General features: G+C 35.4%; 1 protein-coding gene across 1 annotated transcript in view; it reads left to right on the forward strand.

Annotated features, from left to right (window-relative positions):
• Nucleotides 1-26,609, forward strand: part of LOC149554852 (alpha/beta-Hydrolases superfamily protein) — a 59,693-nt gene that overhangs the window by 17,097 nt on the left and 15,987 nt on the right. Inside the window, exon 3 of the mRNA XM_089828866.1 lies at nt 12,947-13,059. Within this exon, the coding sequence (XP_089684992.1) occupies nt 12,947-13,059 (113 nt within the window). The remainder of the gene's footprint in view (nt 1-12,946; nt 13,060-26,609) is intronic.

Genomic DNA, 26,609 nt, shown 5'->3' on the forward strand with positions numbered 1-26,609 from the left:
AATATCTGATACGGAATATCAAACATACAATTCCTTTCTTGAAAAGTTATTGCTCATGAAATATGAGAACAACTCCAATGTTCCTTACACTTGTGGATATTCGCTCAGTTTTATCGATGTGATTTGCTAGTAATCACGTAGGCGGCCTTATGCAAATTGTTGATGATGACTTGGACTTTGGTGGGATGATAGAGATGGTGGTTGGGTTTGTGAAATATGCGTGTGGCAGATAATGTCGATGGTGGTGATGATGGAGGATGCGTTTGCCAATGATGATGTTGATGGGAAAGCGATGGTAGTGGAGGGTGAATGGGTGTGTTTTGATACTTGACTTACTTCTCTAACTTCCCTCTCTAAACTTAGAGTACTCAACTACTCACTATTCTACTCCTACTCCTACTCTTATGAATGGAAGGTTAGCAAATGGACGAGGATTGAATCTAATGAAGGCTAACCAGCGGCTCCACCTCCACAAATGCAATGATTCAAAGAAAATGAACTAGTTTACCACACAAGGCTTCCCAACGAGCCGTTAGGATACTAGTGGTCTAGTATTGATCCCTATCAAACATCTACTAATGCTACCATAGAGCTATCCATCTACTTTACTCTTGCTTAAACAACTTGAAATGCAACCAACTTTAACAACTTGAAAAGAAATTTAACTATGTGGAAGTAGAAACCATGCAATAACACCCAATGTTCTTAATCACCATGCAAGTCACAACAATGAAAAAGAGAGCGATTTTGGTATTATCTTAGCAACAATTCCTTCGACCCTTTACAAATTAGAGCAAATGGCCTTGTATAGGGGCCAAAAATACAACGGACGGTGGAGATCAAAACAAGATCAATGATCCAGATTGGATCCTAAAAACCCTAATTAGGGTTGCCACCCCATCGGCCAATGAGAAGATGCCACCTCATCAATGGACCAATGAAAAAAGTGTAAAAAGTGGCAGCCAATGAGAAGACACCAAAATGGTGGCCAATCAGAAATAGAAGAAAGAGAATTGCCAGTTGGGCTTACATCAAATGATCTTCTAATGTAACTCTTCCCTTTTCTTTCATTTTCTTAGCTAAGGCAATGAACTTAGCTAGCGTTCCGTTGACTTCATAGAAGGACAAGGTGTGTGCTTCGCCCTGAGTTCCACTATCTTCACCACGCTGCTTGCTGCTTTTGGTATCTTTTCATGATCCTTCTTATATTCTTTCGCAAATCCAATAAAAGTATTGAGAGAGCAAGGAGTGTCCAAATGCGTCTTCTTGATAGCAACCTTTCCTAACTCATCCAATCTCGATCCAAGTCTTGTCTCATTGATATCCTCCTCTGATGTCTTCAAAATCAAGCGCCACCCCAACATCACTCATCATGGTTGATATGGAAGTATCGACGCTTGGGCTATGATGTGCAACCGCCTTCTGTATCTTCTTTGCCAAGGGGAATTGTCCTTCCTTCAGTCTGTCCTTCCCCTATATCATGTCTACTGTATCGATATTGGTGTCGGTTATTCACTTCATTTTCAAGAAGAAAGGTGTTTTGGGCATCATATCCTCTTTGTCTTTCTTAGTGTTTGTCCGCTTGGGATTCTTACTTGCACTAACATCTTCCAACTCGTCGCACTATTACGAGATGGTAGAGTGGCGAATCAGAAGGCTAGTAGAACCAAGGGAAGCAATCCTTAGACTAGAACGAAAGAAGGATTTCAGCTTAAGGACCCCTTTCAACTCTAAATGATTAAAATTCACCTTAACCAATAGTCGGACAGTGACTTTTCGGAATTTAGGATCAGACCTCAAGAACTTCAAATCCCTTCCAAATCAGAATTTTACCATGTAATTCACCTCCAAATAAAATCGCCCAACCTAGGGCAAAAATTGTAGCTCCTTGCAAAAATCAGAATTTGCAAAAAAAAATTGCCAACGCCATGAAAAATCTGCCTTTCAACCAAAAATTGCCCAAGACAAGGGCCAAATCTGCCCTTAAGAAAAATCGCCAATGGAAGGGAAGTCTACCCTCAAGACCAAAATCGCCAAAAATGGAGAAAAAACTGCCATGCAAGGAAAACCGCCCAACACCAAAGAGCTGCTCCAAGAAGAAAATTTGCCCAACAATGGAGAAATCTGCCCTCAAATGAAAATCACCCAAAAGCAAGGAGGAGAAGATGAGAAGTGAGGAAAGAAGAGGAAGGAGTTTCCTCTTATAGCCAACTCCACAAACCTTCTCTAGCTGGCCGACTTGGACCCTGGGAGAAAGAAAACAAATAATTAATGCAAAATTATGACCCACAATTAAATACTTAACCAAAATTAATTTTGCCATGATGAAAATTATTATTTTTAAATTGCTAGTTAGTTTCAAATTGCAAAAGAAAGTAAGTAATGCCTTGGGGGTGTTAAATATTTCCGTTTAATGAGGATTTAGTAATTAATACGTCACTAAAATTGGATTTTGGCTAACCAAAAGCCATTTTTTCAATATATTAAATCACTAATTTCATTAAAGACAAAAAAGTTTTCAAGGCAATTTTAACCCATTAAAGCCAATTTTTTGCAATTTTAATTCAAATCGATTTTTGTTAAGCAATTTTAATTTTTTAACACAAATAAAATTATTTCTCTAAAGTCTAAAATCGATTTTGCAATTTGATTCCACCATCACAAAAATTAATTTTCATTCACCAAAAATTTAAGATTTTCCAAAAGACTAAATTTAACAAAAATTTCACTTTTTGAAAATTATTCCAAATTTACACAATTATATCCGAATTTTCAAAAGAAAACGTCTAAGTACAAAATTTACAATTTTATCCTGCCAAGCTGAGATTAACTTTGAAATTTGTTCGACCTAAGGATAGAATTGGTGGCTCTGGAAAATTAAGTTAAAAAATCGGGTGAAAATAAATCTAACCTTCTCCCCTCTGGCCCTAAAGGCGTCCAAGACTTAAAATTTTCCAAACTCAAAAAAAACTTTGAGACAATTTCAAAAACTATTGTCGAGGCGATAAAAAAAGGGGGGGTCCCCAAGATTTGGGGCAATGGTGTGAAAACCTCACAACAAGTTGTAACAAAGACATTTGGTATTCATGGAATTTAGATGTTTTTCATGTATGTCATCATCAATGTCGAAGGGGGAGATTGTTAGCATGAATGCATGGTATCCCTCTGGGGGAGTATCCTAGTAGTGCTGGAGACATGATTCAGAGGCTGTGTTGCATTGATGACATAGTTTGTCATTGATGTCAACATACTAGTTATTTTGTAAAGACTGACAGTGCAATAGACAAAGTTTGGCTTCACGCAATTTGAGGATTGAAGATTAGTTTATGCGCACTTGGGAGAATGTTCTAGAGTATGTCTAGATGCTACAGTTAAGAGTGCATACATGAATATGAAGATTGGATAGAGTTATGATGGATTTGGGGAAGGCAGCTTTTAGATAGAGTTTCTGAAAAGTAGGTACTGTTGTTTGGATTGTATCTCCTAATAGAGATGGAATATGGTGAAGCGAACTTGGATAGAGGTAGAAGACACGTTGAAGCTGTTGTGGTAATCACACACATTTAGATGATCAGTGATTGAAGAGTTATGAAGATTGCAAGCCCACAGATTGCTTGTAATCGTGAAAAGATGTAATATTGTAATGTAATGTGTAATATGATATTTTAAGTTGGTTCTATATTATTATTGTAAATTGGTAAAGCTTCAAGGCCAACTCAATAATTTATTCTAGGACTTGGTATAAAGGAAAGATCATTTCTTTGTGGTAGAATGTGGAATAAGAGTATGATATGCGGTCATCTCTATGTTATTGTATTGCGTGAGCTTATTGTTGGAAGCATGAATGTTGATGATACTTCTATGGGGGAGTATTGTAGAAACATGATTAGATCATTATTATGATGATATGTTACATTCATGACTGTGTTTGTCATTGATGTCAACATAGCAGTTTTCTGTGGTATCTAACAGAAAAACAGTGGTAAAGATCAAGTTGGTATGGACAGATAGTTGATCATTTTCACTAAGCGAGGTTAAAGGGAGATAATACTAAGTGTCTAGTATATGCAGCTAACCTCGGAAGCATAAGATATTAAGTCTGGAAGAAGTTATGCAAGTTTCGGTGAAGATTGTTTTGAGACAGAGTTTACAGAAGCATGTTCTGGTAAACTTGTTATATCTCTCAGTAGATTTGTTATTCTGAGAAGCCGAATTTAAAGATGTGAAGAAGACATTTTGGAGATGACGTGGCTAAGTTCGCTTGTCATGATGTCACATGTACGGAAAGTTATTCAAGTTATAAGGCATAAGATTAATGTTTATCGCTAAGTGTAACGTGTTCTTAATGAGGTCCTATAATAATTTAGTGAGAAGGTGTAATAGTCGACTCAGGGAATTGTTTTATGGATTTGGTGTAAAGGAAGAACATTTTCCTTTATCATGTATGGATGTATGATTGATTGTAAGAAGCACAAAGAGTGGAATGCAAAGATAAGCAGAGCAGAGCAAAGGTGAAGAAAACTTCATCGCCGAGGTTTTATTTAGTGATCCGAGGTTTGATATTTGGATCCGAGGTTCATGACTTGGTCTACAAGGTCTGACAGTGATTGGTCCTGTTGACAGGACAAAGGAAAGAAGTTAAAGTACAATACAAACAATAATTTTGCAAGGAATAGTTGAGAAATCAGTTGGATAGTGAGTTCAGTGGTCTTGCCCCAGAAGCTATTTGGATAGTGGGTCCTTTTCCCTTCTACAACTCCTAACAGGGTTGGAATCTTTTAACAGGGATTCAAAGTCTCCTAACAGGGACTCATATGTACTAAATGTTGTAATAGACTCCTAATAGGGTCCATCCTCTAACAAGGAATATTTATATTAGTACATCATGCATCATCCCACCTGGGTTTTCCCTCTAATCAAGGGTTTCCTTAGTTAACAAATCTGGTGTAATTGTTTATGTGCAACTTGGTATGGTTGCTTTTTACTTTGATTGAATGGTTAAGATTAATTAAGGTTGATAATTGTTATAATTGGATAATTGATTCATCCCCCACCCCCTCCCCCCTCCCCCCCTTCTCAGTTATCTTGGTGGACTATTGTTTCTAACACCTATATGTGAATATCTTTCGGATCAATGAAGTATTTAGTGTAGGTGAGGCATGGTGAGCTTACAAGGAACTGTATTTGGCAAAGAAGTTGTTGGACTATGTTGATGTATACTTGTACTATTCAATGAGGATAGTAGTGAAGTTGTTTAGACAGTAGGTCCTTCTGGCTTGCTATCAACTCCTATCAGGGTTGGCACAATTCCTAACAAGGATTCAAAGTCTCCTAACAGGGACTCATATGTACTGATTGTATTTCATTGACTTCTAATAGGGTCCATCCTTTTATAAGGAACTTTTATATTAGTACATCATGTTGTGGGTACCGTCCCCATCGGGGTTTTCCCTCTGATCAAAGGTTTACTCAGTTAACAGATCTGGTGTTATTGTGTATGGTTATCTTTCTATGGTTGTTGCATCTACTGTTTACATGTTTTAGAATTTATTGTGTATGGTTATCTTTCTATGGTTGTTGCATCTACTGTTTACATATTTTAGAATTTATTGTGTATGGTTATCTTTCTGTGGTTGTTGCATCTACTGTTTACATGTTTTAGAATTAATAAGGGTATTGAGAGTTGTTTTAATTACATAAATGATTCACCCCCCCCTCTTAGTTAGCTTGGTGGACTTTACTTTCTAACACACATATCAGATACGATTAGAGAACTTGCTTATATATATATATATATATCCTATTTCAGTAAACCTTGAGTTTTATAGTCTTGCTTCAGATCAAATCAATATCTATGTCTCTTATGATATGATCTTTTAGAGCAGATTGCGATACATTTAACAATTAAAACAATAGTTTAAGCTCAATTACAAATTTTTAAAGTTATTTTCCAGCTCATTGGGAAAAGGAACATGACAGAGGCTATGAAATAGGATTTATTATTCATATGAGAACTTTATTGTATTTTTGAGGCAACTCTTGAAATTTTCAATCTTTTTCTTCAAATTTGACTTGTAATAGATCTTAGTATGCCCTTCCTACCAACCATCAAATTGCAGCCATTTTGTTAAGAATTGATCCCCAAAAAATAAAGATAAACAAGAAGGAAAAACATAACAAATACGAAATACACTAGAAGTTATCCTTGAAAAACCCAACCACACAACGCATTATCACTTTATTGATAATAAAATGTTCAAGTGTGCAATGCTTCTCGCTTGATGCGATATATATATATATATATATAGCAAATAAACAGACTCTTCACATTACAACTGAAGGTCTCTTTAATGTCCCAAAATATGACTCTTTGTATTTCCACATGCATACCTCAATGCATGTCATAAGACACATGACTTTATATTTCATATTACAATTATTATTATAAATTTCCTCTCAACACATGTCATAAGGCACATGACTTTATATTTCATATTACAATAATTATTATAAATGTCCTCTTTAGCTGATGGTGACCATAACGGTAATAACACCCATATTTCTAGAGATAAAGATCTCTATTGTAGCTACAATCTTCAACACTCCGTCTTAGCGAGAGAGAGATCTTTAGCTAAATAGTCACACAAAGTTGCAACAAAAAATGTCAATGATAAATTCTAATCACATAGATTAAAAAATAATAATTCATGGAATCACTCAACATGAAAAAGAAATGCAAGAATCACAACCATCTTTCATCACAGACTCTCTCAACATGAATAGCTTGCAAGGCTCACAATCAACTTATGTCACAAACTCTCTCAACGTGATGCTGTCATGGACTCGCTCAACATGACATCCAACTCCTATCATGAAATTATTATGAAGTAATTGGAAAGTATTTGCTTGATATTAATAGAGACCTAAAGGTCAATTTATACAAGAGACTGAATGATGTTTCCTTAAAAAACAATTGTAAAGAATAGAAACATTCTATTCTAGAAACATAAAACTAAATATTAGAAACATTCCAATATTTACACAAGATTACAATAGATAACCATTAGATACGAAACAAAGATAATAGAAACTATCTATTATCATAATACCTTCCATTAGATACAAAACAGAGATAATAGAAATTATCTATTATCGTAATACCCTCCCTTAATAGTTAATCTATCCAGAGCACGAAGCTGTCAAAAAGCGTAAAAGATAGATTCTGTCTGCTCAAGGCGCTCCTTGTTGTTCATTGTGGGTTGTGAACCAGATTGCTTAGATAGTGCAATTAAGTGCTTCTGACATTCAACTTTCATGTGCCCAAACTTGTGGCAATAGTTGCATTGAGTGCATTTCTTCCAGGAGCCTTCTGAATTTAGAGCAGAGGATGTCTGCTGATGGTACTTTGTATAATGCTCCAAAACTTTGTAGATGAGCATAATGCTCTAAAACAATTCACAAAAAACCATAATTTTTAGGAGAAAATCGAAAAAACCCAACATGATTTTCGAGGTGAAAAATTAATCAAAACCCAATATAATTTTTGAGGTGAAAAATCAATCAAAACCCAACATGATTTTTGAAGTGAAAAAACAATCAAAACCTGACATGATTTTTGAGGTGAAAAAACAATCAAAACCTGACAATACAAAGCTTCATTTTTTAGGAAAAACAGTAAAACCCAAAAGATAATTTTTGAGGAAAAAGTTACAAACCGAACAGAGGAATCCCACACAACTTTGCAAATTATAGAATCAGAAAATTTCAAGGGAAAATTTATAGAAACTCATAATTTTTTTTTTTAGGGAAAAAAATGAAAACCCATTAGAATTTTTTTTTGATGAAATTTTTTTATGAAAACCCACCAGAATGTTTAAGGGAGACAAAACACGAGACTTTGCATGGCAAAGCAGCACATGCAAACAACATGCAAATACATGCAACAAACATGCAAGTACATGCAACCCTCAAAAAGTAGAGACCCAAAAAATTTGAAGGGTGACCTAGAAGAGAGCTCGAAAAATCCAGAAAGAATGTGTTGTTAGTTTCTGGATCAGCTGACTTGAAAATTGAGGCACAAAAATTGAGGCACCCAAAAAAAAAGACAACTCAGTTGAGATCTCAAAAAACCCACCAAGAATCTATAAATTTTTTGGATCTGGTACAAAAAAGTAGGGTTTTGAACAAAACGACCCTGCTGTAAAAAACCATAAAAAATGGCAGAAATGAGCGGAAAAAATAGACGGATTTGGACAAAAATGGGTTGCAGAATTGAACTAGAAGTCGGTGGATTCAGAGCTCTCAGAACGGAAACCCTAGTCGGATTATAGAAAGTTGGGAGAAAATATGCATGTAAATAATTTCAAAAATAAAAGGCAGATAATTTCAAGTAAGAAATTATAATATTTTTGAAATTTTTAGAGTATTGACTTTGATACCATATTACGAAGTTATTGGAAAATATTTGCTTGATATTAATAGAGACTTAGAGGTCAATTTATACAAGAGATTGAATGATGTTTCCTTAAGAAACAATCGTAAATAATAGAAACATTCTATTATAGAAACATAAAACTAAATATTAGAAACATTCTAATATTTATAGAAGATTACAATAGATAACCATTAGATACGAAACAGAGATAATAGAAACTATCTATTATCGTAATAGGAATCACTCAACGTGAAAAGTTAGTAAGGTTTACAATTAGCATTTTTATCACTGATTTTCTCAATGTGATACAATCATGGACTCTCAACATGACTTCCGACTCATTACGAAATCTCTCAACGTGATGACATCGTGGACTCTCTACACGATGCTCACTATGAATCTCTCATGAGTGAAAGAGTTATTAGGTTTATCTTATAACTATTACTGATTTCCTTAGTTACCGGTTTGTGAAACGAATCCGATTCGTGCACGTGAATTGGATCCGTGGATTCGTAACTTTTTTTTTCCCAATTATGATTCGTGGAGGATTTGTGTATATTTATATATATAAATATATATAAATATATATATGCATTATATATACTAAAAAATGAGAGAAATATACATAATTCTAAAACTAAATCATTTCAAAGTATGAATCTATGATTCTAAATCATTTCATAGTACGAATCTATGGATCAAATCCATAACAATTATAAGAAAATAATCGAAAAAAAATCTCCAAAAAAATAAAATAAAAAAAATGGATGAATCCGGCCACGGCTCTGGATCCAGATCCAGCCTCTAGGGCATGGATCCGGTAACTACGCTAATTTCACATGAATAAGGACTCGTAATCAACAAGGAAAATCGCAGTTGAGACTTGTTTCCAACAAGAGTTAAATTCTACAATATCAAAAATATTAACAACATATATAAGAATGGTAGGGATTCCATAATGACTCCCTCTCAATCAATAACTTCTTTAATCACCGTAATAAGATCGTGGTAGTATCCTCCCTCTAAAGTTGAACATTTCCCTTTGAATATGTAACAACAACATTCCCATCTCATTACTTCTTGTTGCACCCTGCAACCAAAAGAGATATTAAAAGCTGATAACATTAACCATAATAGAAATCAATAACCAATCCCTATATAACACAGATTCATGATCAGTACCCAAATAAAATACTTCTATTTTGTTTGAGCATAACATGCAATAATCAGAAACACCTGAAGAATAGATCCTTTCTGATTGACGTCTACTCCTAGTCAATCGAATGCCATGCTGCAAATGTCTCAAAGTCTCTCAATAACAAAACTGCTTACAAAACATATGATTTACATTCACAAGAATGAGTCATACATTGATTGTGCATATAATCTGCAACAGACACTAATACAAAATGACTATAATAAGCAGGATAAGTGAACACATGTATCTTTGCAAATACACAGGCTCTGCTTCTAAAAAACACAAGAGTCACAATAATTAATGTTTCTGAGAACTATATTACAGAATGAAAGATGCCGTAAAATATATTTGGACTCTTAAAATAATCAAAAGACAATTCCAGAACTTACACAAATCTCATACGATACCACGGATACTCTGAAACCTGATGATTCAAAAATACCTACGCACGGGTTAAATTTGTAAAACACCACATAGGATGCAAAAACCTAAAAGCTGATTAATCATACAAATATATTATCCGATGTTAGTACAGATTGGTAGACCAAAAAAAAAGAAGAATACAAACTCCAAAAGAAATAACACATATTGACATCTATGCGCACAATAAAAGCAGGATTCCAATTGCCGTTACTTGGTCTAAAAAAAGCAACTCCCAAACATGAAGGGGACCTGCTGTTATCTCAAGATAGAAGGCAGGAAATAAACCATGGTGACAATACGTGGAGCTGAGAAGGCAGCCATGATGACAAATAATTGACTGGCCAGCAAGAAGATAACAAATGACATCACATAGCTGACATCAACTAATATGAGAAGAGCGAAGAGAAGCAACTCGAACACAGTTCATGAAAAACTCCTAATGAAAAACTCAGATCATCCTTAGCAGCGACAGACCCCAAAAAAATAATTTTCATACTTAAAGCGATAGGGAAAGCATATGAATTAGATAAAAGGGATAGAACTGAAAACATCTTTTATCAAACCTTACACTCCTCATGGTGTCGATGATGAGTTCCCTGTTATTCTTTGTGCATCTATCATGATTGAACACTGGCTCCCTCTCTTGAAAATTGACCAAAGCTATCTTGGGCGGTATCAGCAACCGAAGATAGCAAGTTCCTCTAACGAGACTCGTCGTCAATCTTAGAAGCTTTAAGAGTAGCAACAAGAAGCCCAAGGAGCTGATCGAATTAAACAACCTCCGCCTGAGGTGATCGATTCTCGGGGTTCACGTGGCAGTCATAGTCCCGCACAGATCTCATGGCTAGAGGCTTCGTATTTATCACATGCGGTGAAAAGTCATGTTTTGCATCACTGCTGTGCTTGCCGAACATATCTCCGAGCAACCCCACATTCTATAGGCTACGTACAGTACTCCCTGAAAGACACGAAACAACAAATAATGATAACTCTACGCAAAATAATCAATGTGAAGACATGATATGACAACACAAATGATACTTAGTTTGATGCGGCTTCTCATCATGCGTAAAATAAAACCTTCTTATATTACATACGAAACACACATTGGCACATAAATGAATAACGATCACCCATAAAAAAAATACCAAAGAAAATCGGTTACACAAGAAGGTGAACAGATGAAACATCATCAACTTATAATGAACCAACCATGAAAAGGATCTTTGAATAATAATAACGCAGACATGAGATATGAATAATTAAAAATGACTCCGCTCAAATTCAACGATTGCACAAGAACTTGAAACGTGAACATATGAGACTGGACACTATACAGTGCACAATCATAGAGCTCAAAAGCAATAGAGAGATAATACATGCTGAATAAGATGAGGAACACAGAGCTAGCTTTTAACAAAGTATGCAGTGAACTGAAAAGAAATCAGATAGCTGAAGAAGATTGAACAAAATTTGAAATAGATTAACAAATAACCAGTTTAATTGCTATTATCAAAACTAGGCTCTGATACTATGTTAAGAATTGATCCCAGAAAAATAATGATAAGCAGCAATAAGGAAAACATAACAGTTACAAAATACACCAGAAGTTACTTTTGGAAAACCCCTCTAAAATGAAGGAAAAAACCTAGCCACACAACAAAATATTACTTTATTGATAGTAAAATTCTCAAGTATACAATGCTTTTCGCTTGATGCGATATAGTAGAGAGACTCTTCACATTACAACCAGAGGTCTCTTTAGTTTCCCAAAACATGACTCCATATATTTCCACATGCATGCCTCAGTGCATGTTATAAGACACATGAATTTATATTTATTATTACAATTATTATTATAATTGTCCTCTTCAGTTGAAGGTGACCATAATGGTAATAACGCCCATATTTCTAGAGATAAAGATCTCTATCGCAGCTACAATCTTCAACAAAATCAAGCAATCCTGAAAAAAATTTATTATTTCCTCTTATCAATTTTTCTCTATAAGAATAGCAAAGATATTCAGACAAGATAACACCAGATTTACTTTGGGAAACATTTTCAGGAAAAAACCCAACAAGGAAACACTGTAACATTCTCTATATTAGCAAATGGACATGTTTCCAGATTATGAGACTTTAATTGGGCATAAAATTTTTGGTTTGGGAAAATCCAAGCAAGAAAATACTGCGGCACTCTCTATGTTACCAAAAGAACATGGTTATGATACTATAAGACTTGCACTCCCATAAATCTTTTTTCATGAAACAATCCATTTCACTCCCGTGAGTGATCACTCGAATAACAAATGTGAACCTTGTTTCAACAGCACCATGTAACAACACATCTACTCCATGTTTTTAAGGAAGTTCTCATAACATATTACTTGCTCACTAGAGATGTCATCCAGCATACTCCTACAAGGCCTATGTGTTTGCTTATATATACCAAACTTGAACATAATCATCAAGTGATATTACATAATGATAAAACCATGAGGCCAAAACAAAATGAATTTAGTTCATATACAGTTTATGCTTCAACATAGTTGCCACAAGTGTCTGCCACTACAGTGTTTTTGTTGAGGTGTTTAATGTTGGACAAACAAGCCCCTCTATCATCGCAGAGCTGGAGCATAGCATGTTTTCAATTTCTATATTTACTCATTTCACAGAACCATTCTTTGGGAAGCTTGCATTTGCTATGACATCAGTGACCATTGATAAAGGAATTAACTGAGGATTTTTTGACTGTATCCAACTTAACAAATAGAAAATTGTTTATCATGAGCAAATAAAGCACCTACGGTACACAGCTTATTTCTTCTATTCTTGTGCTCGTCTTGTTCAAACTTTTGATCTTTTACCCCGCTGAATGTGATGCAGAACAGCTGTGGGTACTGGACTCTGTGCCTGGTGAAGTAGTAACTGATAATAGTGATGGTGAAGTAGAAAAAGTTTTGAGCACTCTGAAGACACTTCCAAATCCAATTCCATCTCGAAGGTAATTCATTTGTTCAATTTGACATGTGCACATTTCACGGAAAGTTTGATTTTGATATCTGCTAAAATTATGTTGGTAGAAAGGACTAAAAAGTATTCATTGTAATTCATCCACTGTCTTAGGAAAGCTGTGAGCTGCTGGACTGTTGGACTGTTCATGGTATGCCTGTTTTCTAATAAGATTGATTGATGGCCTGATCCTGACTTTGTTTTTTGTACTTCATGGCATGTTTTTGGAACTAGGACATTTTCTCTAATGTTGGACAATGTTTTGGATGGAGTAGAACATCCATGTGCAAGCTTTGGTGTGTGTAAAAACCTAAAAAAATTGAGCATTTGCTCATTTTGGCAAATCACTGGTTTTGGTAGATGGCAAAAATGCAACTGCCTGGTGAATCTGCCATGATCATGACAATCACAGAATTGTCATTGTGTTGAAACCATACCATTCAGTTTCTCCATTTTTTCTCTTCCAAGCATGGTTTCTTGGTCTCTTTGACTTCTAGATGTTTGTAATACAGCTTTAGGGATAACTTAAAGTAGGTTCCTATTGCACTTTTATCCAAAAATCACAACTTGCACCTAGTAAAATTGCAATTTTAACAATTCAATTAAAGCAAAATGATTTTTTTCCTCAAGTTTTCTCATAATATTGTGGGCAAAAACTCCTTCAAAAACAATTTAAGTTTGATTTTTACCAGTTTTACAAGGTTGGTTGATTGTTCATCAATAATTATTTTTTTGGATTTTTTTCATTTTTAAGTGACTGGAAAGTTGAGCTTTTTTTCAAGATCTCTAAAGCACTGGGAAGCAAAGTAGAGCTCGGAGAGTGATTGTGCTTCACCTAGTCAATTTCATCCTTGAGATACCTCCATTGCATTTATAATGAGTATATAATAAAATATTACCCCATCCTAAGTCAAAATGCAAATAGCCCTATTTTTTAACCCTAAATATTGATTTATTTTCAACATTTAGGCTCAAGGTTTGGCCACTTTATATTTTACCAAAAAGGTCACAACTTTAATCCTCACACAAAATGCAAAGATTTTCATGTTCTAGTTAGGGATTTTCACCTACCCTTAATCCAAAGGATAATGGTTTTTTATTAGCAAAAGGCCTGACCTTAAGGATGGTTTAAATTTTTTTATATTGTATAGGGTTACTAACTCTAACCCTAAACATTGAAAATAGGGCCAAGGTAAGGATTGTTTTAGCAAAATCCTAGCACTAACTTGAAATACCATTGTTTAGTGTGTTCGGTAAGGGTCAAGTTTTTTTTGGCAATTGTCAAATATTATTACAAAAATCTAAATCATAAGTATTGAATTAGGGTTAGTGTAAGGAAAATGTTAAAAACTCTAACCCAAACTTGAAATGTTATTTTTCTCAGCATTTAGGTAAAGGGTTATGGTCAGTTTTATTAGCAATTGCTTAATATTGTACATGACTGACTTTATCATGTTGTAAACTACTAACATTTGCAAGGAATTTGATATACATAGCAACAGTAAATTAGTCCTTAAACCCCTCTATAGTGCACCAGACACAACATTCGGCAAGTTTACTCTCATGTACTGCAGGAAGTGATGCCCAAAGTGTACACTTGAGAGCTTTAGAGGTTGGGATTGATAAGGAGATCACATATTTTTTTCCTCTGTAGTTATCTTCTTATACTATTCTTTTCTTTTCTTCTATTGATTTGTCATTTAACTGTAAATCTGACTCGAAAAGCATCATAGTGTGTCATGTGAGAATGATAATTGCACATATAGGGTTTTTATCACCCCTTGCGATCAAGTATGCCATTAGATAGATCCAATATCTTTTACGTACCATTTATTATGGTGCCTTTCTACTCTTCTATACTAGGCCCTCTCTTACATATATCTCTTTCATGCATCCTTGAGTATACATGGAGGTGAGCAGCTGGAGGTTTACTCTTTCATACATCACTCTTCCATGAAGCTATGAGTACATAGGAGTCTGTGGCATATTAGGCAGTTTGGCACTGGAGAGTTGGGCATATTAAAATACCTTTGTGATAAAGTTGGAGTGATTTCAGAAGTTACAGCCCTCAAAACTTATTAAATATTAAATTTAGGTCATCTTCCAAATTTAGTCATCATTGCAAACAAGGACAAGTGTAATTTTTTTCATACTTGTTTACAATGGGGATATGCACTACTTCAAATGGCATTTGTCAAAACAATGAGGGTATGATGTATCTCGTTGTAAATAAGTTCTTACGGATGTCACACATTGAGTGCATATGGCTTTTGACATGTTTTAGATGGTAATGTGGAAAAGGTAAAATTGGGGTTAAAAGTGGGTTCTAATTCTTCAAATACCAGGGCTGATCCTTTTGGATTCAGGTGGCAATTAGGGTGTGATGTATCTCCTTGCAAATAAGTTCTTGCAAATGTCACACATTGAGTGTAACATGCTAAAAATCTGAAATCTAATTAACCGATTAAATAAAGGAAAAACCATCACAATCTTAACCGAATGAAAGGAGATGCAGTTAAATCAGTTATTCTATTCTTTCACATGAAGGGGAAATACGAGTTAATTGTACTTTATATTTCCAAATAACTAGAAACTAACAACCATTTTAGCTACTAGATTCGCATGACATTCAGTCAATAACTACCATTTCACTTGCATTTCATAAACTAATTTCTTGATTTTAGGAAATATTTAAAATGCATGAGAGCAATATATTCATCAAATGAAATATGAGAACATGAAATAGATACCAGACAATAGGTGGATGATGTCCCTGTGTTGTGCAAGCCTTGGCATCTGGAAGAGAGGAGAAACATTGCCATGGGCTTAACCTCCCAACTGTGGACCTTACGTATCCCTACACAATCTCCATTTAGAAAGGCCTTCCCTATCCTAAGAGTTCCTTGGGACGCCCTTGTCCAGCCATTGAGCATCTTGGTGTTAGAGTGTTGACTAGTCATTTGACGAGGTTGTGGACACTTACCAATCAACCTATCTCACAACTGCTAGCACTCCGTCCTCTGGTGATCAGAGTGACAATCATGCCATTAACCTACCTTGGCCAAGGATTTTGGATAGGCAACTTAGATGCCCGATCACACACCACTCAATTTGACAAGAAGAATTTATACAAAGGATTTCCATGAGCTAACTTAGTTACTGTTTTTCAGTATTATTACTGATTATATTTCCTTTCATTGTAGGATTGTTCCCACTCTCTCCCTTCATCTTGACCATGCTAGTCCTCATGGATGAATTCTAGGGAGTTTTCTTATATGATATCAGGTTCGTAGAGAACTTATACATTGCTTATACATTGCCGTATTTCATGCCAGTTCTGGTCTATGGCATCATAAATGAGTTAAGCCTTCATTCTGATTGTTCCTGTATCATATGGAGCAGCACCCCATCTCGTAGATATAGTGATCATATCTCTGTATGGGATAGTACTCTTTGACATAAAACATGTGCTTCAAATTCAAAAGCTATCACAAGTAAAGCCTTTTGGCAATCAGATAATTCCTTTCTTGCAACAAGTTTTTAGTTGAAGAAGAATACTCCATATGACACATCTGAAATCTGGATTTTCAAGGAAAAACAATTATAGAGGCTTGCTCTAATAAGAGACAAGGTGGGAAGTTTAGAGTGCATGACTTAATCACAATAAACAATATATAAATGTAATGCATGACATGATTCTGTAGTTGGATTTGGGAAGTATAGCATTAGGTAGATGTCACCTGCCTACGCTATCAAAGCTTTCAATTCCGTCCAAAAAAATGAATATTGGAATCTCACAAGCTCGGCAACATTAGAGGCAGCCGCCTATTATATTCACACGCTTAATTGAAATTAGTAGAGAAAAATATAGCATGAGCAGGAATACAATTCTGTGGAAGCAAAATGTGTGGAAGAAGCGCCCGAGAGGGTGAGAGGCAATGTAAATATAATGCATCCATAAAGAGGAAAGCAAGATAAGCAATATACACCCGCATGCATGCTCAATTACGCAAGAATAACTGAGGTGGCAAAAACATTTGCAGGGGCCTCCCAATTTCATATTTAATAAAAAGAAAGACATATAGCTGGATGCCATAAAAGGAGACATGAAAAGGGTGTTTGCTCAAGGCATTTAAACAAATAATAATTAAATCGTAGCCAAGGTTCGAAATAAAAGAATAAGGGTGGCAACAAAATCTTCATTCATGCCTTAATATATTAATATCGCCCCTTTATATTCATGCTTTCCTGAGTAGCCTTAACACACACACACACACACACACACACACACACACACACACACACACACACACACACACACACACACATATATATATATATATATATATATGTATGTATATGCATACACTAAATTTGAGACTTTCATACACACATGTACATACGTACACATTTCATACCCACACAATTATGAGTATAGACACGATATTATCATACTAAGACATGATAGAATTTCAAGATATACAGAGATGATCCATAAAATGAAGGTAATATTTTTTATCTGCGTTGTTTTTTATAATGTTATAATTTAACTGGTTAGGTCATGGTCATCCTTTGTACTTTCTTGCTTATTTAGCCATTTCATCCTTGATCCCGGAGGTTAGATTTCATACTTGATGGTTTGACAGTGGATTTGGGTGTCCCAATCCTAACTCCTATTTTGTCAACATTCCCTCCTTATCGTGCTTTTGCAAAAGGAAATGGTTTTGGGGTAATAACATATTTCCACAATTTGAAATAATAATAAAATATCACATAATCATATTTAGTTTCTAAGATTTTCATTTTGCAATTCCCATCGTAACATCTAACTAACTTGTCACATGAAATAATAACTAGTAATCAAAATTCCATTTCATAAGAATCAAATATCTCAACAATTTTACTGATAGGGCTAACTAACTTGTCACATGAAATAATAACTAGTAATCGAATTTCCATTTCATAAGAATCAAATATCTCAATAATTATTTTGATAGATCAATTTTACATGGATCAATGATCTTAACAAATCTATCAAACAACTAACTACACATGAATTTCCAACAGCTAGTAGATTATTTTAAATGTAGCAAAATTTGGGATGCAACATACCCTCCCCCGCGTGTTTTATTGTCCTCAATGATCATTGCAACATAACAAAATACTATAACTTAAAAACATAAATCCAAACATATATAATTCAAAGTTCTTTCATAGTTTAAGTTCTCGTAAAAAGATATGGAAACTTCTGGGAGATCTCATCATAATCTTCCCAAGTGGCATTTTCCTCAGAATACTTGTCCCATTGGACTTTGCATTGAGTTATGTCTCGATTCCACAAGCGAAGCTTATGCACCTCTGTAAGATTCCCAGTAGTTGGTGGAAGAAAGAATAATATAACCTTTGTTGTTTAGAGGAATATAATTGATTTCATACAAAATTTCATTATGTTTTCAGTCATTATCAAACTAATTGATTGTCATGCCATTACCTTCCAAATCTTGTAAATATACAGAGAATGCAAAGTAGCAAAATTGCAAAGTTATCTACTGATACTTTGATTTCTTCATTAAACCATTACAAAATTGAGAGATATTGCACTTGCACGAAATGTTGATGTTGTTTATCCAACTGTATTTTCCCGTCAACCAGGAGTCTTCTATGGAAAGGGAATTGATTTGAATCACCCAGACTTCTTGGCTTGATTAGTTCTAAAGGGTCCATCACAACATTCATACAACTTCAATGCAGACACGTTGAATTATATTATCGATACTTTCCAGACCATTCACTGCTGACTATCTGTGTGCAGATTATTCACGGGAATAGTGATTCTTTCCTTTCACCTTGACGTATTGAACAAAGTTTAGGCCGATTCAAACAATGAATTAACTTTCAAGATGTCCCTCTGTTTTCATGCACCAGGATTGAGATTTGTATGATTAATGGTCATTGATGAATTCTGTTGTGTTAGGGATGGATTCATTCCACGTAAACTTCTCTTCTAACTTCTCAGAATCACGAGCCCGCATGTAATGCTTCTTTGTATTCATGTCCCTTCTTCAGAATTTCCAAATGCTGTATGAGAAACTATATGTTGTCACCCTGAGGACGTTCACGATATCCATTCTGCTTTAGCGATTTCTTATTATTTTCTCCACTAGGTCAAACGGTGTTTGACGAAAGGAGCACTTTGCCACATATTAGGACACTTGAAACCAGGCTCAATGCTCATTACCAAAACCTTTGATGCCCTTCTCCAATGTGGATTCACAATTTATTGTGATCCTGTGTGTTCCCATGGTGTAACTGAATATGGGCAGGATATGGGATTTGATTTAACAAAAATTGTAAATAATTACTAACTCTAATTCATTTAGTATTTATTTAATATGAGCTTTGATAATTATTTAAGCAAATATTAAATAATTACTTGTTATTATATTTAATATTGACTTTTAAATAGACAAATTTGGAGAATAATTCGGAACATTGCAAATCTTCCCTTGCCCATGTTGCTTGCCCACAAGCAACTGTAATTAGGGTGTTGTAATACATGTTCACTTTCCTAAGTGGCATCGTCCACGGGCAGATTTTTCCAAAGAATGAGATACTCCTTGATAGATCGATTACGCAATTGCTTTTTGCGTGTATCTAGAATCTTCTTAGGTATAGTTTCCAATTTCCCTTTTGAGTCCAATGGAGGTAAATCTCTTGATGCAGTGACCTATTTACCGAGTGCCTTTTTGAGACGAGAGACATGAAAGACATTGTGAATGCGACTACCCTCGAGTAATTTCAATTCATAAGCAATTGCAACAATTTTCCTGACAATTTGATAGGGTCCATAGAAACAGGGTTTCAAATTTTCAGCTCCGCTGCATTTAAGTGAAGATTGTATATATGGCTGTAACCAAAGGTACATCAACTCACTTTCATCAAAACCACGTTTTGTACATTTCTTGTTTGCAGAAATTTTTTGTTGATTGTGCAGCTTGTAAATTGTCCTTGAGGGCTTTTAGAATATCCTAATTATTCTGAAGCCAATTCTGAGCTTTGGGTACATTACTATGGGCAAAAGCAAGATCAACAAAAGATACAACATCATATCCATATAAAGCTTTGAATGGAGTCATCCCAATAGACATATGATATGTTGTATTGTAGCAATACTCCCCTAAATACAAACACCTGATCCAAGCCTTTTGATGTCCAACCACATAATTACGAAGATAACCTTCAACCTACTTGTTCACAATTTCCTTCTGCCCATTTGTTTGTGGGCGGTAACTGGTGCTGTGGTTCAAAATTTTACTTGTTAATTTGAATAATTCTTCCCAAAATATACTCAAAAATCTGCTATCCTTGTCACTGATGATATTTTGTGGCAAGCCATGTAAGCGGAACACCTCCTTGAAAAATAATTTGGCAACTTGAACGACTGTGACTACTGTGGTGATAGCAAAGAAATGTGCAAATTTTGTTAGTCTATCAACTACAACAAAAATACAATCTTTCCCTTGCACATGGGGTAATCCATTAATGAAATCCATGGATATACTTTCCCACTTATGTGTTGGAATGCGTAAAGATTGAAGTAATCCTGTTGAATATGAATGCTTGGCTAGGTGGTATCCTTCATATTTTCGAAATCTTGGGTATATACATCCTACCCTTATACCTCAAGAGTCCATCCTCCTCTAGGTGGTATCCTTCATATCTGGAATCTTGAGGATCCCTCTGAAGTGCTTGATAGACCTTGTTATAGAAGTCGTGACTAGGTAGACATTGTAGAAGTTGCTCCTTAAGCGCAATATTTATTGTCACCATAGCTGATATATGCCTTAGTCGGCTCAAAGCGTCCGCTACCTTATTTTCTTTACCCTTGATATAACTGATCTCTAAGTCATAATCTGCTAGAAACAGTGACCATCTTCTTTGTGGAGCATTGAGATTAGGCTGGGTAAATATGTATTTCAACCCATGACGATTTGACTGGAGTTCGAAGGGTTTCCCAATAAGACAGTGCCTCCACATTTGTAGAGCGTGAACAATGGCTGCTAATTCCAAGTCATGTAGTGCATAATTTTGTTCGTAATTTTTCATTTTCTTGGATTCATAGGCAATAACTTGGTGTTCTTGCATCAATACGCTTTCTAACCCTTCCCCTGATGCATCTATTATAACTATAAATTGACCTTCTAGATTAGGTACTTTGTGTATTGGAACGGTAGTTAACCTTTCGCTCGGGTATTTGAAGGCTATCTGGCATTTTTCAGTCCAAATAAACTTCTTCCTTTTCCTTTGAGGTGAGGTGATGGGGTATGCAATTATGGAGAAATCTCTGACAAGCTTCCTGTAAAATCCGCCTAAGCCCATAAAGCTCCCGACCTTTGACACATTCTTAGGCATTGGCCAATCTCTGATTGCCTTAATCTTGGCGGAATCTACGACTAATCCTTGAGCTGATATAATGTGTCCTAGACACTGAATTTCCTTCTGATAAAAAGAGCACTTGGATAGTTTCCCATACAGTTTATGTTCTCATAGCCCTTGAAGGACTATCTTTAGATGCCTTTGGTGTTCCACCTCATTTTGGGAGTAGATGAGAATATCATCAATAAAAACTAACACAAATTTGTCCAAACAATCCTGGAATACACTATTCATGAAATTGATGAAGGCTGCTGGAGCATTGGTTAGCCCAAAAGGTAATACCGTGAACTTGCAGTGACCATAATGTGTTCTGAAGGCAGTTTTGTGAATGTCCTCTTGATTAGAAGCTAATGATAACCCAATCTTAAGTTGATCTTGGAAAATACTGTCGCTCCCTTGATCTTGATGGAGCCCAAATTCTAGTCTCCATTTTTTCACACTCTCTTATCACTTTGTTATCCATGTCATGTCAGCCAATGGAAGCATTATGGTTAATCAGAAATATATAACCAGGAGATGCCTATGTTTGAAATATATATATTCAAGTCCATGAGTAAATTAATACGAAGAAAAGTAATAATACTGATGTGAAGGCTAATAAAAAGAGTAATAAGTATAATGGTCCAATGTGTAGATTTATTCTGATGGAAGACAAGAATAGAACATCAATACAAAGAAAATCAACAAGAAGTCAGACTATGCTAGTAGCAGAAGTGTCACAGAACTAGCAATAAGAAATTGCTTCATATGTGAGCAGTGGATATGATGGCAACCAGGATATCATGAAAAAACCATTGATAGCAGGCATAGATGTTTTACTATTGCATTGACTTCCATTAACCTGAATGCAGATAAGGGTTCACTTGGTAAAGATCCTTCTCTGTTTCCTGTTCTAGAGGCATGTCACACTAGAAATTATGTCCCTACTCTTTTAGATTCATTGGGTATGACATGGCTCAAATGATTTATCTCAGCATGTGAATGCACTGTAATAGAGATGAAGGTTCACAAAAAAATCAGTCAGATTGAAGGAAGTGATCAGAAGAGTCTTTCTACACAATCTAGAGATTGTGCCTTTCATTCTGAGTCTTTCATATTTTACCTATGATACAATGCAATAAAAAGTAGAGGATATGAGAACCTACAGCACCTAACCAACAAGCCATTTCTCAAGAACATTACTTATTTGCTGGCAGCTGTCCAATCTTCAATATAGCAATACAAATTGATCTATATATGGAAGCAATAAAAGGCACAAGCACAGTGGAAAGTAAAAGAGAAAGTCAAGGTTAGATTAATTGAATCCAGCATTGAATATGGTGTCACGAATCTCCACAATATCATGCTTATCTATAGTGCAGGCCCTGGACATTGCCCCAGACGTCAAGAATAGGCTCTTTCGAGAACCATGGTCTTGCAGCAAACAGACTTGTGGATGTTTGGAGGCCACAAAGGAGGTAATACAATGTAGAATAATCGACAGTGAGGGATCAAATAGTTTATACAAAATAAAATGCCGCTACTCATCCATGACAAACACACAGATGCAATAGAATATGCATATCATTTCAGAATGGGCTAGAATCTTCAGGCACAATATCGGGTTGAAGAGACCGCCCCTACAAAAGAATAATTTCTGGATGCATGCTTACAATGCAAACTGGATATTTTAGAGAGTTATTTCCAGCAAAGAAAATTTCCTATGTCAGGAGCGGTGGATTTTTAGGAAGTTCCAGAAATAAGAATCAACACCACAGAACCGCAGATGAATCATTGTGAATTCACGAGAATACTCAAGAGTTTTATCATATGTATCTGATCGGATTCGATTTCCAGACGTCAAACTTGCCAAACGCACAAAGAGATTATAGACGACAGAAGACAAAGATCAAAAAAATAAAAATAAAAAATAACACCAATCATTCCTAACATTAACGCAAAGACTTGAGATATATTAAAATGGTGTGAATGAAAAAGCTCATCGAGATCATTATTTCTAATTACCTTGAGTTGAGTTATCGCTGAGAAACATTAAAGATATAATAATGTTATCTTAATCTAGAAAGGGGGTATGACTTTTCATTATGAAGGGTAATGTCTCTTTATATATATAGATATATAAGGAGTAAGATTCGAACAATAACATTCATTCAGATACTCACAAAATATGTTCGGAAGAGATAAATTATTACATTATTTTGTATGGAGAGATAAGGGCAATATTATGATTTTGTAATAAATTCCACTATTATATTTTTATAATAAAATAAAATATTTTTTGCTTATTATTAAAGGTGTAGTGATTTAAATTGCATGTGAATCGTCCTTTATAATTATTTTTGAAATTCTGTATACAATTTAAGTATCGGATAAGTGGACAAGGTCATTTATCATTTTGAATTTGATCATTACAGATATTGTGAAATATTAAAACATTTCCAAATCTGTATCCAGTTTGTCTCCCTGCCAGAGGAGTTAAAATTCAATCTGGACTAATTTACGATGGCATAATATTTGATCCGTCGCATCTCAATTATTTAATTGTTGGCAGTAAAGTGGGTAAAAACCTTATAAAGTTGTACGTGATAATTCATTGAAGTTGACTCTATCGCCCGGATGAGCAGAGGCATTGGTCTTATTATTGAAGTTAGAAAATCTATATATTCCTTCCTACAAACATCAAATCCATTTTTAAAAACCTTATACAAAGCATTAAACTATTATCCACCATCCAATTTCATTATGATCGAGTTCAAGGACTTTGGCAGCCAGAGAACTCCAAAAGTTTAATTTCGCTATAGAAAAGCCTTGAACTAAGTAGTCAATGTTCAAGGTGAAGGTCTACCCACCTGGGTATCACGGAGCTCGAAGTGCAGGGGGAATCTCAACGATTTCTGTTCGTTGGCCAAAATTTGATTGAGAGATCCTATCAGAGAAGTGGCAGGCTCTTGGATTTCCAATCTGCGGTTTTGGGAACCAACAGATCTGATCAAATATATCATATTATCAATGCACAGTCTTATAGTTCCATCCTTCTTCTTGACAAACAGTACAGGGGCTCCCTAAGGCAAAACACTGGGTCGAATGAGTTTCTTATCCGATGTGTCTTGCAACTATACTTGTAATTCCATCAATTCAGTAGCGGTCATTCGATAGGGCGCTCTTGATATGGGTTCTACCCTAGGCACCAAATCTATAGTGAAATCAAATACTCTGGATGAAGGTAGGCCAGGAAGTTCTTCTAGGAATACATCTTGTAAGTTTTTAAGGTATGGATACTATTCTTCAAAGGATCCCTTCAATTTTTCTCTGATTTCCTTGTCTTTAAACATTTAGTCATCTTGATGAGGGTTGTCTAGGGGTTCTGTTAAGTCTTCTATCTTTACAATGAAGATTTCACACCCCTTCCTTCTGCATCTTTTAAGCTGCATGGCTGAAATTTGGCGAGGTTTTACCTCATGCATTATCTCTTGAATGCTTACAGGGTTTCCCTGATTGTCCAGACACTCCACTGTCTTGGCAAGACAATCTACTTTAGCCTTGTGCTCACTGAGTCAATTCTTTCTTATGATGATATCATATGACCCTAAGGGTGCTACATACAGATTCACCTCAGCAGAGAAGTTCGGGAAATCTAGTTGGGCTTCAAAGAGACACTGCTCTACCCTGGTCCTTATCTTGTTTGGATACTCAATAATCCAAGATTTTTCCATAAATCCAGTTCTCTTAGGAAATCTACTCAACAATTTTGGGGAAATAAAACATTCCGTTGCTCGGGTATCAATCAAAATAGAGATGGGGTTACCATAGATCTTACCCGGAGTTTCTATAGGGCCCAATTGATGTTCAGCTTGTCGATTGTCCAATGCTGCATGAACCCTCTGTTGATAAACAACTTGTCGAGGAGGTAGTGGGGGTTGTGGCTACTAGTTGGTGTTGAACTTATTGGGACATTGATTAGCATAGTGGTCCCGACCGTATGTAAAACATCCTTTGGGTGGCCCCTTCTTTTCATTCCCTTTATTGCCACCATTGACTGGGGTTACCTTTAACCTCCTTTCCATTGTTTCCCTTGAATTCTGGTTTGTTGGGCCCGAAGTTCTTAGAACTTCATTTATGAGATCTTGAATCTGAACTATCAGCATTCCAGCTAGTTTTCCTGTTATTATCTCGAATGGAGTCATCTCTTTTGATTGTGTGCCTCTCTCGAGAACTTCCTCTATAGTTTGTGGAGCTAGGACATCTACAACTCCCTCAATCCTATTGTTTAAGCCTATAATAAACTTCCTAACTGACAAATTTTTGTCTTGCTGATGAGGGGGAACATATTTTAATAAATGGGTGAGCTTCTCCCACTACTTATGCACAGTCAAATCTCCCTGCTTCAAGTGTTGGAAGTTTAATAGTTTCTGGTCATAGAAGGTTTGGGGAAGCCATCGATTTTTGAAAATGAAGCGAAACCTCTCCCATGTGATCTCAGTGGTCTTAATGTTGAACTCTATTTTGGTGTTTCCCCACCAAGTAGTTGTTTCTTCGAAGAGATGATATATTCCCCATACTACTTTAGATGTTTCTGAAAAGCTCCTAATTTCGAAGTATTGCTCCATCTCAGTTTACCATGGCCGACAACTTCTCCAGACTTGGATTTTGAGAACCTAGGAGGTTTAATCTTCTTAATATAAGTGGACAGGTTATTGACTATTTCCTGTTTCTTTTGTTTTTCATAGGGTGTTAGTGAAGCTTGTTTTTCTTTTTCGCCGTGGCTAGAGTTCTTAGGTTCTAACCTTGGAGGAAGTGAGGAGTGGGTCTCCTCCTGACCTCATATAACATACGGATTTTCATATCTAAAAACAAAGACGATTTAAACTAAAATCTCCCAACATAGATAACTGGATCCTTTTCACATGACATTAACTGCTTTTAACAATTAACAGAAAATAACTGAAATCACATTCAATTGAAATAACTAGATCAATGAGTAACTATTCACAACTGTATTCATGTTCAACTGAAATAAAAAGATTAATGATTAACTAGCATGACTGTATTCATGATCAACTGTAATAACTAGATTAATGATTAACTATACATAATTGTATTCATGAT

This window comes from Cupressus sempervirens, chromosome 5 (assembly GCF_028749045.1).
Source record: "Cupressus sempervirens isolate cs-2001-9-10 chromosome 5, ASM2874904v1, whole genome shotgun sequence".
In the NCBI taxonomy this organism is placed as follows: domain Eukaryota; kingdom Viridiplantae; phylum Streptophyta; class Pinopsida; order Cupressales; family Cupressaceae; genus Cupressus; species Cupressus sempervirens.